Source organism: Chrysoperla carnea, chromosome 4, assembly GCF_905475395.1.
Source record: "Chrysoperla carnea chromosome 4, inChrCarn1.1, whole genome shotgun sequence".
Taxonomy (NCBI): Eukaryota; Metazoa; Arthropoda; class Insecta; order Neuroptera; family Chrysopidae; genus Chrysoperla; species Chrysoperla carnea.
This window is the reverse complement of record NC_058340.1, coordinates 36695261-36713876: the sequence shown is the minus strand read 5'-3', so window position 1 is coordinate 36713876 and position 18616 is coordinate 36695261. Positions and strand designations below refer to the sequence as shown.

Genomic DNA, 18616 nt, shown 5'->3' with positions numbered 1-18616 from the left:
TTTAACCCAATTGGGTTACATTGGCATACTGCCTTATTTCAAAGCAGCAAATAATTGTGGATGGAAATTTAATTGATTTAGAATCATATTTGAACATGACAGCTAGAAAAGAAATCATTTTTTAAGTTAAGTTAAATTGTGCGAATGTATTTATTTTTGACTCAAGGTCAAACTACTTCAATTTTCAAATTTCAATTTTTATAGTAATCGAAGTTCGAAACTGTTTTTCTAATATTAATAAAGTTATGATAATATATTAACAAAGAATATGTATAAAGATATTGTTAGCACTTAACCAAGTTACCAAATACTAAATTTAATTTAACAGGAAGCCCTTTTTTTCCTACTTATGTATCATTTTCTCCCAGTCTATTATTCATTCATCTCTTAAATTTCTTTGGAATTTTCACATTAATAATATGTCATTTTTAATATGATTGCTTTTGACATTCGAGTGTGGTTCGCTGTGTTATCTTGAATGACTGAGTGATGATTGATGACGTAAAACATCTTATAATTTTACACACAATTCATTTTACAAATTTTTTATTTAAGAGTAAATCTTCATCTTTTAATAGAAGTTTTACGTCCATCAACGTTAAGTAAAAACAGTGGTAAAACATTTTTTTTTTAAATTCATGTAAGCTAACATATCTACGACACCCCCAGCTCATAAGTATCTAACAATGAATGTTCGAAAATTAAATATTCATTTGTGATCCAAGAATTAAGAAAAATGTATATGTCATGGCAGAGGAAGGCTTTTTTTGAAAATAAAGGATTTAAAATCACGCTTTTGTCCAAATGAATAGAATTTATATTACGCTAGTCAAATTTTACATTAAAATCGCAAAGAGCGATGTATAGCTACTTTTTTGGTGTGTTATTAGGACCCCTTAGAGGAGTGTAAAACCTCGTTTTGCATGCAAAAAAAAGTTGTGCTACCGGCGTAATACGTGAATAACTGCAAAATTTTCGGACTTTTTTCAGTTTTTGTAGTTCAATTTAAAAACTAAGAGCTTTTGGCGTTAGTTGCTAGTATCATTTTGAAAGTAAACTAAATTTGAAACAATTTAAGTCTACCCAAAAATTTCGAATGTCGAATAGTTTTTGAGATATTATGCTTGAAAAATTTTAGAAATGTTAAAATTTTGAGTTATGCTGATGTTTAACCGTTAGAGATAGAACAAAAGTTTAAATGTAAAAAATAAACAGCTTTCGTTGGAAAATTTTTTTCGTAAACATCATTGTTTTGTCATTCAGGGGCAAATTAGGACAAAAAAATAAAAGATAAAGAGATGAAAATTTGTAGGTAGCTTCGACTTGAAGAACAGAGTATTTTAGATTATGAAAATGAATACTGTATACCAAAAATTTTTCTATAATATAAATAAAGTGTAATTTATGTATAACATATGATCATAAATAAATTAATGAATAATCTATAATTAATAAAGTCAAGGCTTTGATTAAAATATTAATACTTACAACATGTTGATATGTCTACCATATGGCCAATATTTCCCGTATACAATTTGATTTGGTAATGGAAAATATTCTTTTGATACTTTGTAATATTTACATGGAATATTTTCTGTATATAAACGTAATTGTGTCATTACTGACACTAGTTCAAATATAACAACGTTTTCTTTACATATAATTTCAGCAATTTTTTCATGATCATTGATGTCAATACATAAAGGTCCATTTACAATACCCTTCCATTGTGGTAAAAGTTCATATTCTTCATTATTTTCGTCAACCTAAAAATAACAATCAGAAAATTAATTTTGAGTTTGAATCTCGAGTCTTGCAGCAATATTTAATTTGAATAATATACACTTGAACGGAGATTAAAGTCATGTTTTCCGTAGCAATGCTCTGCACCAACAAGCAAGTCATGTTGGTTAAACTGGATGTCTGTTATTCGATACCCTATTAAACGAGAATAGCTTCTTTTTTACTGTTCCAAACTATAAATACCCTTTTTTATCAAACATAGGCCAAAAGTGTTTCTGCATATTTTACTGAATGATCTTTTCTTTTAGAATAACGCAAATTTTAGTACTTGTCAATTAAAAGATTGGCCGCGCAATCTATAAATTTTTCGTACCGTGAATGATATTATATACTCTGCTAACACTGAGACGATGCAATTTCAAAGAAGATAGAAGAAGTGATCTCTTCTTTTTATTATGATTTTTGAGCTATCGAAGTTTTACTGTATTAATTTCTATTACATCGTGTAGAAGCAGATTAAATAATGTTGATTTAAACACCATCATGAATATCGAATAATTAGAGAACACTATATTAGGTTGTTAAGTTGCAAATTGAGAGTTAGTATCTAATAAATTTCAATTTGCATAAATCTATTGGTACTAAAGCCATACATTTACACAGGTAATGTAGGTGGGTGATAAAACCGACGTAGTACGTAATATTTACAGGTCTAGAGACATACCTAATATTTGACAGCCATTTTGGAACGGTCACAAATTTAAGAGGCTCTTTTCAAGATCATGCAGAACATATTTTTCCTGTACGAAATCTCTCATAGCCAGAGACTTTTCTTTCTGGAGGACCCGGATGATTTTGACGAATATTACTTGAGGGCGATATTCAAATAAGAAGAAGGATATCCGTCACCAACTCCTTTAAAATTAAAAGTTTACGGTACTGGACAACCATGTGACGTAGACGAAATCTATTTGCCTTATTTTTTAAAGGAAGAAAGTACAGTTCGTATTAAGGGTTGGGCTATGTTAATATTAAGCGGGCGGGTCTTTAAAGTGGGCATTTTCTTAAATGCGAGTGGTAAATAGAGGAGATAAGGAAGGACAAGGAATGTTGTCAAAGTTCTTCAATTATTCTTTAAATGAATCAATGATGCACTAAATACCTAAATCATTAAATGAATTATTATTGCGAGCGAAGCCACGGGAAAAAGATAGAATTATCATAAATTTTCAATGAAAAACTTTTCAGAAAGAGTAGTCCACGGATAAGTTTTCGGAGAGAGAAAAATTATAAAATGACTGTGACATATTTCGATTGACCCTAGTCTTATAAGAGTGTTATACATATTCAGTGAGGTACAACAACACATCGTAAAATTCGACTTAATATCCCTTGGATATAATAATTACTTTCTCTTATTATGTAAAATAAATCTCTTCTCAATATAGATTAAAATTAATCACCTCTTGTTGTATAATTTTTTTTCATTACGTTTTTTTTTTTGGTAGTTAGATTTTTTAATAAAGGTTTTTTGTTTTGCCATTAGCTGCTACAATTTTACACGTTTATTATTTCAATGTTACTTATTGAAAATAAAATAAAATAATCGTTAGAAATATAATCAAAGATTGTTTTATTTTGAAAATGAAATTGTGAAACCGACTTTAATACATCTGTCATTATTTCAACGCATTTCTTGTGCATGTTAAAAAGTGCTGTAAAAGTAAGAATGTATTCGTTACTAACATAGTCAGCACTCGTTACTATCGTATCGTTGCGACCAATAGATTAAACATGACATTATCATACTCATTTGAAAACGCAGCACTTTCTAAAAAGTCGCAGAGAGAAGTTTTGTAGACTCGCAAAAAATAACCCAGTGACGAAGTTTCAAGTATGTAGTAATCATTTAACAAAGCAGCCTTTTTGTCCTACGGTCTATTGAGGTTTTTTGCTTAGAATATGGTTCAATTTTTTTGACGTTGAGATACATTAAAATATTTCATTATGAAACTATAAACAGAAGCCAAGCAAAATTTGTAATTGAAAATTTTTTTATTATATATTCAAAAACAATAATAATACCATTTCTTAGAAGGGAAAAATAATCTTAAAAAAGTTTGTTTTCCACTTACCAACTTTGTAAAAACTTCATGTGTGTATAATACACTTTTTGTTCGCACACACATTGAATATGTTTTTAAACGATACACATCTTCAATCGTTGATATTGGGAATTCTGTAAGATCCACAGCTAAATTTGACATTAGCACAGCAGCAAATGCCGTGTATATTAAATAACCAAACATTAATGCCATTAATAGAACACCACGGCTACTCAAAGCTGACAATCTCATTTCAGTGCCTAAAATAATTGAAAAATACTAACAATAAAAAAGTTAAGTTCATCTTTTCCGAGCATAATTGAGATTAGTAGATCAAAGGTTGTGACTTGTAGATCTAATAGTACAAGAGATGGTATAAGGTCGATCTAAACAGATGAGAAATATTTTTTATGAAATTTTATTGATTTTTAATCACTCCTATCATGGTTTTTCTATCAACAAGGGTTCATAGCTATTTTTAATTAAACTAATTTTAATCAATTTTTTATGAACGGTTTTTTTTCATGCAACCACATACTATTATTTTCGTAATAAAGTGATCTTGCTTTAGATACCAATTTCGATTGGTTAACAGATATATACCTGTTCATACCATATAAAGAAAGATAATTTTATAAAGAAAATTATGGCATAGTCTTGCCTGGAAAAAATCATTCATGAGAAAAATTGATTAAAATTAATTAAATTAAAAATAACCATGCAAATTTAGAAAAACAATGATAGGAGTGTTTAAAAATCAATAAATTGCCATGAAAAATTGTCTCATCTCGCTATGAGATGGGTGCAGATCGAACTTATTCCGTCTCTTCTAAGAATAAGGTGATTCTGAACTTAAGATTCTCGTCAAGATCAAAATTCGGCTGAAAAGGGGCTAGAAATGAATACTGGTACTTCAAATTATAATGGTTAGTCCTGATTGACGAAATCTATAGATATGGTATAAAAATTCAATAAAACCATCTGCATATTATTAACAATCGTAAAACATCGTAAATTTACATAAAAGTGAAAATTTATAAGGTCGCGTAAAGAATTTACAATCCCATAAAAATTGATTTACCTTGATTACAAAGTCCTGATAAAACACTCAACATGCATAAACTGAACGACGAATCCTTATACTGTGGTGGTAATAATTTCAATGTTATCACCAGACAAATATAAATAAAAACTAGACAACCAAATCCATATAACCACATCTCTTTCGAAAATGTACGTAAATATGCATATTCTTCGATTTCTCGTTTTGGTTTCGGCATAAATAAACTATAGCTGTAGTGTAAGCAAAATATTAAATAACAAAATGGTTCCAAAAAAAATATTTGTTAATTGGAAGCAGTACTAAACACTAAAATTTTGGCCTCTTAAGCTTTACAAAATTCATTTCCCGATTTGATTATCTAAAATATAGCAAATAATCGAATACAAGCATAGCAGCACCAAAAAAATCTAAGGTATTTGTTTTTCAAGCTTCAAAATTTTCTTACTTTTTTATATAAGCGGGCATGCAAAATATTTAGACTATTCATTAATAAATACACCTCTAGAAACTATGCTTAGCCTAACGACTTTTATTTCAACGAAAATGCTTGTAAGTGGAGCGTTCTCATTCATGCACTTTGTAAGATCGCCCCATCACGCAGTTTGATGGATAGTTGGGTAAAAGATACATAAATCGTTTTGTCGACGTTTTATTAATAGGGATGTCCGTGATCCGACAACTTAAAAATTGCGATTCTATGCAATTTTCAAATGTGGGACAGCAGACATGGTCTTTTTTTTCAATATCAGACAAAACCATTTTTAGATTTTTTTTATTCAAGTATCATCCTAATGGAAAAACAAAAAAAGCGAGTACTTGTCATATTGAAGTCTGCGATGACTCGACGGTGATTAACATGACTAAAACATAAATACAACTATGCTTTTTAATAAGTAAAGTCTTACCCATCCTTATTCAAGGCTTGTGAATAATCCTTGTGCATACGAATTTGCCATGGCGCATGTATATTCAGCCAAACATCGTATTCATGCGATTTATTTTTGGTGTAAATGGATCTGTATTTATAAAAGTTGCAAAATTTAATTTTGACGTCAGTGTTCGAAAAAAAACTGTACGGGATTTTCAGACCAAGTGGTAATCAAGAATCGAGATGTCTATCTTAACTAGAGATGTGTAAAGTCTAACAAATGCTAATTTATCCAAAAAATTTAGTTTTAGCACTGCCTTTCACAATAGCTTACCTATCTATATTCACACCTATTGATTGATCTACATATTTTCTTCTGCGAGTAGGTTTATATGCATTTAATAATGCGTCTATTTCTACTGCATGGTTACTGTGTAATTCGTAGTAAATGGATCTATGTACAAAATTGTGGGCAATTTTCAAGATCAAATTCGTTAGTTAAAGATTTAAACCCAAAAAAAAAAAAACCCTAACCATTCGGAATATACACAAACTGGAAACGTGCCAACACAGCATGGAATGGATAATACTCAATAAGAGATAAAATAAAACTAGATACTATTAGAAATCAAATTTAAACTACTAATAAATAACTTTCTATAGTAAAAAACTAAAATGAAAATGGGTAGGCCATATGGTTCAGAGTAATAACGATAAATAGTCTTAAGGGGAGGCAACGTCGCAAATAGGAGGACGACGTTATAGGAACAGCGGGTACTACTTGGATGAGGCAAGCGCAAAACTTCACACTGTGGCAAGCTCTAGGGGAAGCCTATGCTGGATAGCAAGACAATCTTCACTTACCAGTTTCAAATAAATAAGGTAGTACGAGCGCCAAGGCAGGTTTAGACTTGTGAATGAAATTATTTGTACTTTATTTTCAACTTTGTTGACGAATTTTGTTATAACTTCATTAATGTAGACGAAAAATAAAAATATAATTTTTCGATATCAGCATTGGGTTTCGAAATATCGAAAGCTAAATAAGAAAAATTTTCTAATTTTCTATATTTTGAAAATAACTCCAGATATCGAAAAATGTTATTAATACTTTTCGTCTTATATTGTCAAGTTATAACATAATTCACCATCAAAATCACTCCCCCTTCAAAAATTTTCATTATTGATTTAAACTTCAAAAATCAAGCCTTTAAAATTGACCTGGCGCTCGTCCTTAAATGTAATTTATTAAGTAAATTTTTAAAAGATTGTTAAATAAAAACTATTATTATTATTATCATTATTATTATTATAAGAGAAACATTAAATTGAAACTTTTGTTTTGTAATTTGAAAGCATATGGCAAAAAAGTTTAGTTTTAGTACTGCTTGTCAAAAAAGCTTACCCGTCTTTATTCAAACCTTGCGAAAACTCAAAGCCATTTGTACTATGAACAGCTGAGAAAGCATTCAATAATGTATCAATTTCCCCCATGTAGTATCTAGATTCTTGGTAAACAGATCTAAAAATTTTGATCTAAGTTTTCAATTTTACACAGCATAGCTACTCAACCTGATCTTCCTTGCCGTTATACAGTCGGAAAGGAATATTTTGAGTCATTTAACAAAAGACGAAAACTCTATCATTTAAAAAAATTATACAATATTCGAAAAAATTTAAGGAATGCCGATAATTTTCTCGCAAGCAGTATTAGATTATACAATTTGGAAATTAAGTATATATTTTGAAATTTTCAAACTATACTACTCGAAATTCACTGAATTAATCTTCTGGAAAAAACACTAAATTTAACGCTGTAGAGCTTGAAGTCATATTTCCGCGAAACACTGAAAGTTTAGCTTTAGTACTGCTTCAAAACAAAAGCTTACCCATCTTTATTCAATCCTTGTGAAAAATCTAAATATTTTGCTTTGTGAGTAGGTTTGAAATTATTCAATATTGTGTCAATTTCTCCTGCATTACGATAAGATAATTCTTGATAAACGGATCTAAATAATAAAATTTCGGACATATTTACAAAATTTGGAAGTTTTGGATTTGATCCAATTTAAAAAGTTAAATTAATGAAAAAATGCTCGGAAAGTACAGGACTATAATGATTCATAACTAGAGTAAGGAAATTTAAATTTGTGAATCCGTCAAATAATATCATGGTAAAAAAGTTTAGTTTTAGCACTGCTTTTAAAACAAAGCTTACCCAGCTGTGTTTAACCCCTGCGAATGATCTAAATGGTTTGCTCTGCGAGCTGGTGTGTAAATATTCAATAATGCGTCAATTCCTCCTGCATGCCGACTGTGTAATTCGTAGTAAATTGATCTAAATAAAGAATTGGTGGAAGGGCCAAATTCAAAACTTTTTTAGGTTCTACGCAACTTGAATAATCCACGTTAAAATTTTTAAATTCCCGTTAAAATTACTGTCAACTTAAACTATCTTATAATAATTAAATTGTCCAAGACAAAATAAATAGAACAAAGTAAGCATTAACCAAAATTGTTTTTATTCGCATTGCTTTTTGTACTAGCTATTTTGTAGCTTTAATTTTATTTTGTATCGATTATTTTTGAATTGGCTTAATAATTACATAAATTTAAAAATCATGAAATTCGATCTAAAATTAATATTATGGATGTATAAAGTAAAAACTTTAGCTTTAGCACTGCTTTTAAAAAAAGCTTACCCATCGGTACATATAGCTTGGGAATGATCGAAGCGCTTTGTTATTCGAGTGGGTTTGTAAGGATTCAATAGTGCATCAATTTCTATTGCATTACGACTTTTTAACTTGTAGTAAATAGATCTAAATATAAAATTGTGAATAGTTTTGGTTTTTGAGAAAATGATCTTAAAAAAAATTTTATTACTCGATTTTGCTGAAACTAGGTATAGGTGCAAGTTTTTTAATAGGTGATATATGAAAAATTTGTGATAATTTATGAGAAAAGTATCTACGTACTACCGATTTTACCTTACATAATAAATTAATCAATACTTGATAATAAAAAAATGTGTTAATCTTACGTAAAATTATAAATTTCTTCGGCAATTTGCCAAATTTCATATAAAAAACCATATAATTGATTATTTTTTTCATAAATAAATGGTGCGTTCTAAAATTAATCAAAAAATTTAGGGTGCAAACTTTTAATAATTTGCAGGATTTAGACAAAATTACACATAATTATGTTGAAACACTATATCTACTAGATTAAAATTTTTAAATGATTTTCCGTTTAAAAAATAAGTAAAAAATTCATATAAGCTTGTCTTTCTCAAATTTACGCTAATTTCTGTACAATCTCACATTAACGATAAGTATGTTCAGAAATAAAGAAAATCAACTTACAATTCCATATCCAACCCGCAATTGTTTACCACTTAATTGAAATCCATCGATATAATTTGAATAATTATAATGTAATGCACGATGATTCAATAACGATATAAATAATTTGTCCGTATCTTGCCATACGTAGACGTTATGAATGTTTGGATATTTTCGTAATAATTTAGAATTTTTATAATAATTTGTATGTATTTTTGATGATAATAAAAATTTATTATCTACCATTTTATCATTTTTTAATGTTTCTGATGATATAACATTTCCCGTACACAATATCTTAAAATAAATAATGTTGAATAGATAATTTTGAAAGCAAACGAGATTTACGAGATTTTATTTATCCATCTGAATAAGTCTTTATTATTCACTGTTTATTAAGATAAATTTAAAATAACAAAGAACGCCACACTAGTCTTATGGGAATTAGTTTTGGTCAAATTTGCTCATATTGCGAGATTTTGTAAATCTTCGAATCGTGATCAAAGTCTCAGTAGTCACGACGATCCAAATGTAATCGTTTATGAGTTATGGACGTTAAAATGAAAATAACCAGTGTGTAATGTGTTTTTTTTTTAACATTTTTGTACGTATTTCTACTCTGGCACGCAGTCAAGCAGTTAAAACATTCACGCTCCCACTCCAACACATTTTTGTAATACATAAAAAACACCTATACGCGTGTAATTATTCCATCTCCCATGGCTCAGAAACGTTTGAAATTTGTTCATTGTGTCCGTTAAAAAAATCTCACAATATGAACGAATTTAAATAACACCCAATTTCCATAAGATAGGGGTCATTTGAAGGAAAATCTAGAATGCTACGATTACCATTATCGATTGAACCCTAAAGAACAAATTGTTAAATTACAAATAACTAACATAATGAAATTACAATTAACTTACCACTAAAATATAAAACAACATTTTCCTGTGGTTTTTCCAGTATTAAATTATAATAGCTTTTATAAAATACGAAAGGATCCTAAAGCACATATAATCATTTTCATATAAAATTAAATCATGTGAACAGAATTTTAAAATTGATTTAAAGATATATTATTTTATGCCAACCAAATCCAATTAAATATTTGCCTTTATAGGTATAAAACATGCGTAAATTTTTTGGAACTAGTCTGTAGTCAGTCTATCAACACTGAAAAGGGATTTGAGGTATCCTTTTATAATTCTAGACCTGTGAAATTTTCAAGTTGCACTGCAAGCTTAAAATTGATATAATATCTTCGTTGTTTAGTATAATTTTATAAGAAGATAAACGAAAAAAAAAAGAACGGATACACGTAGCCTAACATTTTTCAAGAATTTTTCAATTTTCATAGTGTCAGACTATGTTCCCGGTTTTTTTTTTTTTTTTTTTTTTTTTATTATTTTGTTTTTATTTCTTCTTCCTATGAGGATACGAAAAAAAGAAAACAGATATTTATCAACTTTAAGCCGACACCGGATTAAAAAGCTGGCCAGACACAGAACTGAAACGCGTGGCTCTCTTTATTTCATTCTTGATGAGTGTTATTGGATTACCTACGCAATGTGTCTTAAAAATTCCAAATTTTAAGCTAGCTTTTTAACTAAAATATATTTTATCACAATCACAATATTCTATAAGGGTTCTTTTTTATCTTTCCTGTTATATAATAAATATTATAAGATTATTTTAATTAAATTTTCATATAATTTTAATAAAGATGTTCCATCAAAACATGAATTAAAATATTTGATTAAACATCAATTTTTATGTATCGACGTTAGATACGTTCTATTTTAATTCATGTATATATAAATGGAATAAAATATTCTGAACATGTACACTAATAAAATAACTAAGAAATGACTGACTCTATGGATGTAGCAGATAAAAGTATAATACTGTGCGACAATATGTCTATATATATAGGACAAACTTCAGGCGGTTGGATGGATAGACAGTGTCAAAACAAGGTACTTCATTTAAAATACAGAGAGTGTCTTTGGAAAATGAGAGAAAAATTATTAAGCATTCAAAAAATGTTTTCTTTTTAAATATCGGATCACTTTTCTCTTGATTATATAATTATCTTCTAAAATAAACAGATCATTAATCATTAACAAATTCATAAGAAGGTTTCGTCACTAAAAACTGTGAACTAGACCATTTAATAGACTTCCTGTAGGTTCCAAGGCTTTTGATTTTCGTGAATTTATCTTCCTAATAAAGAAAAGTACAATCTCCAAATTTTAGCCTAAAAGCTGACATCAAGAGAATCAGAGCAAATGGGAGAAAACTAAAAACAGTTTCTCTATATAAAAAATACTTTTTGTGAAGGAAATTAACTATATTTTTTTTAACTGACGTTATCATTTTTTCAATTTTCAATATTTATTTACTCTTGATTTTCTCAGTGGCCAATTAAAAAAAAAAATTATTCGTGTTCTTCAACTCCTATAACTCCTGATAGAAAACCCCTTGTAACTTGTAAATGACGGAGAGAGGAACGTACTTGGGCCTCTACAAGTCTTACAATAGGCCACGATTACCGAAAGAGTTTTCACCGTGAAGAGATGGAATAAAGGATCAACTTTTGTCATTATCCAGTTCTTGCTATGAGAAGATGAATATTGCAAATGATCTGTCATTGTTATAACTAGGTTTGCCATTCTTAGACGACCTGCCGGAGCCGAAACTGGTTTCCGTCATATCTAACCTACTGTTTTTGAATATTTCTAAATGGTTCAAGGAGTATGAGATTACAGATCTCTTGGGGGCTACAATACAAAAGTCGCTGAAGACAAGTCAAACTTAGCCTACAATTTAAGGTTCAAACATCTGGATATCAAATTCGCATGTTTAATGTCTGTTTTCTTTAAGATACTTCTACTTAATAAATAATATTGCTTCATTTTTCCACTGTGGTAGCCCTGTATATACAGACGGTAGAGCACAACATTCATGCAATATAATAAACAGTGTAAAAAATATAAAATAATGAATGTTATCAAATAACAACATTATATTTTACTAATAAAAAATATATATTTTAAAAGTATTTATATATTTGCTATAATGAAACTGTTGTAGGTCTGTTTGTCTGTCTGTTAGTTCGAATATCACTTAAAAACTATTAAACCGAGTTTGATGAAATTTATTTAAAAGCTCATGTTAGCTGGATATTTAATTACTTTTTCTCTCAATTATTCTTTAATATTAAATATGATTCCATATTTATACGATCTGGATCATAGATCGATACTATATTGCAATCGGAGCAAGTTCTGAGGCCGCCATTTTGTCTACGGTGTGAATATACGGCTAGTGTTTGAGAGGAGGACGTATAATGCGTTCAAGGGTGCTTAGGGTATAATGTGCTGATATTTGGTTAAGTGTAAAAGGATATTGTGTTGTGACGATTGTTTATTAACCCCCGAACTAAAAATAAAGGCGTGTTATAAGTTTGACCGCTATGTGCATGTGTCTGTGTGTTTGGCTGTCTGTGGCATCGTAGCGCCTAAACCGAAGAACCAATTTTAAGATTTTGGGTTCATTTGAAAGGTGATTCCCAAAAAATGATATCTCTCTAAGTATCCTTTTCATCTCATCTGATGTCCTTGACCACCACTTTGATATTGATTTAAGAAAGAGTTTTATAAGTTTAAAGTGTTTCTCAGTGTCACCGTAGTCCTTAAAAAAGGCCGAACCGACTAGATTGAAAACATTTTATAGCTAAGTTTCAAAATCGGTTCACAAAAAAAATCTCATTTGCCGGGGGTTTTTAAAATTTTGTAAATTTCACTTGTATAAAATATGCTTCCATATTTACACAATCTGGATCAAATATCAATACCATATTGATTAAAACGGTGTGAATATAAGGCTGGAGTTTACGAGTCGGTCGTGTAATGCGTTCAAGGGGTCTTTAGGGTACAATTGCTGATATTTGGTAAAATGTAAAATAATATTGTTTAGTGGTGTTTGTTTATTAAAGTGAAATTGTCTAGCGAAGTCGTCGGGTGGCGGATTGTATTATATAATATTGAAGTCAAGTATATACAATAATAACAATATTATGACTTTATATATTGTGTAAAAAAATTTATTAATAATAAATCATAAACTGATATCTAAATTGTTATTAATGTTATTATTGTAGTGTGTATAGAGTTTTTGAATAGATTTTAATGTGTCACTTTTTGTGTTTTGATGTCATAAATTTCATTAAAAATGTTTACAAAGTAATTTGAATTTATGTAAAAACATATTGATAATCAAGTGTGATATTTCTATTTATGATTCTTGATGATTCAATAGGATTAACGAATATCAAAATGAAAGATATCACTTCAAATTTTATCTGATATGCCTGGTGAAAATTTGAAATAATAATAATAATATTATTCCATCAAACCTCTAAAAGATTTAAAGGATAATTTTTTAATTCATTAGATTGTTATTTTGAGGACTATAAAACATTGAAAATCTCCAAAATAAATAAAATTGTTGGAAAACACGAAATTTCAAAACTTTTCGTATAAATCAATTTTATCCCCAAAAGACAAGTAAAACGAACCATAAAATTTTCAGTTATGGGCTCACGATCTATTACTCTATCTAATGTATATCGGGTCTGCCCACGCATTTTACATTTTGTTTTAAAATTTGTTATTACGTTTTCTTATAATAAATAATTTAAAATTAAGAAAAAAAAAACGGAATCCTAATAGAAGTCTTTGTTATTACTACGAGGTCAATTTATTGGAAAATGTTGTTGTTTATTTACTTTTCAATATTGAATTGTTTATGAAAAATGTATTTCAATTAAATTATAAAATATAATTTTACCGAGTGAACAATTTTGTTTACTTTTCAACAATCAACAGAATTAATATTTCTGAAGAATAATAATGCATATATGAGAATACAAATTTTTAACTCATTGGTAGCCTTTAACTACTCTATCCTACAAAAAAAGGGATGGTTTAAGTTTGGCCGCTCTGTGTGTGTGTCTTTTTGTGTGCCTGGCTGTCTGTCTGTGGCATCGTAGCGCCTAAACCGATTTTAATTTTTTTTATTTCGTTTGAAAGGTAATTTAACGGAGAGTGTTCTTAGCTATATTTCAATTAAATTTTGCAAATTTCATTCGTTAATTTGACTCGATTCTTTTAAAGCAAACTCATCTTGACAATGGTTCAGCCTGAAGTAAAGAATTGTACCTATTAGAAGAATTTTGTTCATGCCCAAATGTGCCCAATTTGAATAAAATAAACTGCACTAAAATTTAGTACCCTTGGGATGCTTCAAACATATGAAACTCTTATTTTTTTGCCAAACGTTATAACTACAAAATTTTTGAATATCTGTTTACATTTTGCTCGACCTTTAACAAGATAAAAGCAAATTTTCAGTTTGAAGAAAGACCCGTTAAAAAGAACGACAGCAATCTCGAAGCTTTTATGTAGCATACTGACCGCATAAGATATAATGAACACGTATACCAAGTCTCAACGGTGATGTTATCATTTAGTTTTTTTTGAGTGTGAACTAACAGACTATTTGATAACACATGTTGTAAAACAATTTTAAAAAAAGTCCAAATTATGTATGCTAGGCTTCAATTAATGTCAATTAAATGTACCCAAATGACAAGTTATTACGTATACTATAAATAACACTTATGATGTTATATAACACCTATATTATTAAATGTCCGTCTATTACTGTCTGTTGGTTTCTAGTTCAAAAATATGTCAATTACAGAGTAAGTACATACGTCCATATAATTAGAATCAATTTACATATATTATTATATTTACCTATATATTATTATTATTACATGAGTAAGGTTTCAAACAGTTAACATTTGTACTCAATTTGAAGCAATTTTATTAATTTATTGTTTACTGTTCATGATCATGTGAGAATAACAATTGGCTTCAATATCAATTATGATTCTTTTTTTTTATTTTATATGCGATATATTTTTATTGCATAGTTCATATCATTTAATTAGTCCTGTATCACCTAGGTATGTACTATAAGATACACGAGGTGTCATTTTTATGGGCATTTAATAATATCAGTCTTTTATTGTGAACCGTGATACGTTATGAGCCATTACATACAATCATTTTATAATTTTATTCGTTAGAAGTTAGTAACGAAGAGGTGAATTTCTTTTAACAAACGAATTATTTTCAAAAACAAAAGGGAAAGTTTTTTAATGTACAAAATTGTTACCCGCCTGATGCAATTCAAGCTTTCTTCGGAAATAATTTTAAAAATTAATGTAAAGAATGATGGATATTCAAGACTTTCCATTCTTTCCACTACCATCTAATTCTATATAAAAGATACAGTATCCTGCCTCACTTAACCATCTAACATTCTTCATTCCGTCTCGCTAACCCCATTACTCGTCTTAAGTCTAAAAACGACCTTTAGTCCTGGTTCAACCTTCGGCCTGGGAGGCTTTTCTCGTTTTATATTACGTTAAAGTTCTATATCTCGTTATAGTTTATCAAATCCAAACAGAAAGAACTACTTTCGTAATTATTATTCGATACGCTGGATATGCTAGATGCTCAAACACGTTCTCAAAAAATGTTAAAAACTTTTTAAAAGAGTAACTAGGCCATGCCGAATGGATGAAGCATGTTTTCGACTTCTTATTTCACACAACTGGTGAAAAGTTTAGTGAGTTTTATAAAAAATCAATATATTCTGTTGGAACTATTTTTGAAACTTGTTGGAAACAAAAACAACAACAACAAATGTTGGAAACAACATCAAGAATAGTATTGTTTATATCTTATACCGGTAAACATATTTTAAAACTGAAAAAACTTCTCCGTGTAAAAAGTTTCATCAGTAACCTAGTACCTAGTATCAGTATACTTCTTATTCATTCTTAAAAATGTAGATAACAATTTACGCAACTAGTTTGGTTTATCCACACAAATCATTGATAAGCAATAATGCTCAAATGAACTGAATTATTTTTACTTTATACTTTTGAGTTTCAAGTATTTAAGTTATGCAAATTATACAGTCGTGAAGTTCTTTAAATATTAAAATATTAAATTTCTATAATAACGCACAAACTGAAAAAAAAAAGAATTAGAGATTGGGTATAAAATAATCCTTCGTTGTTTTAAATAATCTATTAAAGCCATTTAATATATACTTTTCGATAAACGTCTTCCACGTTATCCAATTAATATTTGAACGAAGTCTTTATCGACGTTAGAACTGTTATTTGATTTTCTGTGTGTTTTGTATTGGGTAAAATTTTTTTGTATTGATGAAGCATACAAGAGCAATTTATATTTTATTTGAACTGTTTTGTATAATGATGTAATGGGATCAATTTACCCACCTATTTTACGTGCCAATGTTACAGCACTTAAATAAAGAAAGCAAAACTATTTTAGAGCTATTCAAACCATACTTTTAGTTAATAGTTTGGCTATAATATACATAAAGGGACCATTTTCTCCAATCTCCCCTAATATTGGTGGACAAATTGATTACTTTTTACACTCCTATATATGATTAATCTTTAACCCTACATTTAACTCCCACTTAATTTGTCCATGACAGGTTTCTTTCAACAATAAATATATCATTTGATGTTTACTCCTATTTTCTTTGAACACTTCTCAAATTTCTACTTGAATTAAATATCAATAGTTAATTGTTATTTTCTTTATATTTCAGGCGGTGTTGGTGGTGAAAAAGGATATTTTGGACCATGGAAAACTTGTAAACAATTATTGTCACGTGAACGATGTGGTCCATACGATTCCAGATTTCGGACGAGTGGTAATTATTCAAATTTGATTTATTTCTCTTTATCCAAAAAAACAACTTCTAATACGAATTAATTATTTTTAGCCGTGGTATATATGGCTGGATGGGCAGCATTAACGAGCACAATACTATTGGCCATATTTTGTTTATTAAGTGTTATACAAATAGCTATGATTAATTCAAAAGACAAAGTTGTTGTTAGCTATTCATTTGCTGTGATGGCCAAATTGGCATTAAGTTTATTAGCAAGTAAGTAACATTCGTTTCACCTATATAATTATTTATTAATAGCTAACACTTTTGCTTAGCTCGCCCGCTTAGAAAATCTGCTCATCTGTTTGAAAATCTAACGATACCTCATTTGTCAAATCATGATAAGTAGTTGAGAAGCTCGGAGGGAACAGACGAAAATACTTTCCTTTTTAACTATTTTGCTGTTATAATTTAGTGATTGAGTATAATAATATATAAATATTTTTGAAAAGTGCTAATTACGCCTTTTAATTTGATGCCAAACATGGTATAATTAAATCGAAATTTGTTTTTCGATCATAAAACTTTATGTCCTCTGGAGGTTGCCATATTTAATTAAATGTGACGCCATATAGTCTATAACCAGTGGGTGATCAAGACGCTTCTCGAGATAGCTGATTTGCCAAAATTATGATAAATAGTGTAGATTCTAGGTCCAAACAGATGAGCATACATGCATATTGGTCAAACACATAACCCTTGCCATTGTATAGTCGAAGTAAAAAATCTATTCTAATACCAAAAATTATTATTATTAGGAATTAAAATAATTTGATGTACTTAATTAAAAAACTGTTCGTATACATAAAGTTTTTGTAATTAAACGAGTATATATGTTAATTTTTTCATCATTTATTCGAAAGTTAAATATAGCCCAAAGACAAATCTTATTTAATATGCAAAGGGTATTATAAGTCTTATATTTTATGAGAGAAAATTCTTTTCTGGGAAGGGTACGAATATTCATTTCGTATCTTTTATAAAACATAATGAATTAATTAGCATAACAATTACAAAAAATGTTCCATGTACTAAATAATGGTTGTACATACCAAAATTAATGTTTTTAACAATGTTGTTATAAAAAACAACTTTTTATAAAGATATAAACAGTTAAAAAGTTTATAAAAATGTTCAATATTTCATGTCTGTAATAGTTTCTTCTTTAAAAATTGTGTCAATCTTTACTGACTGGGGGATTATGGGATTTTAACTCTAAGATGTCAGCGCCACGAGTAAAGAAAACGTAAACCATACCTGTTAGACTCGGAATGAAAAGACAAAAGATTCCTACTTCATTTATAACCGACTTCAAACAAAAAAGGAGGAGGTTATCAATTCGACTGTTTTATTTTTTTATGTGTGTTACCTCAGAACTTTCGACTGGCTGAACCGATTTTGATGACCCTTATTTATTTGATAGCTGATGCTTTCCGTGTGGTTTCATTTCATTTTCTTTCAGTTCTGCCAACGGCATCCATGAGAAAACTATAAAAGTCTTAAATTTGCATAAAGTATGCGCGACAAGATGACGAATGACTCAATATCACGCCCACCGATTTTAATGATTCTTTTTTTAGTAACAAATTCGTTAGTGTACTTCAAATTCACTAAAAATCACAAAATAAAAAAAAAT

At 28.9% G+C, this 18616-nt stretch overlaps 1 protein-coding gene across 1 annotated transcript in view; it reads left to right on the top strand.

Moving 5' to 3' along the window:
- LOC123297729 overlaps window positions 1–18616 on the top strand; it is a 124308-nt gene that overhangs the window by 90604 nt on the left and 15088 nt on the right. The window contains exons 2-3 of the mRNA XM_044879490.1: window positions 16855–16959; window positions 17032–17196. Of these exons, the coding sequence (XP_044735425.1) occupies window positions 16855–16959; window positions 17032–17196 (270 nt within the window). The remainder of the gene's footprint in view (window positions 1–16854; window positions 16960–17031; window positions 17197–18616) is intronic.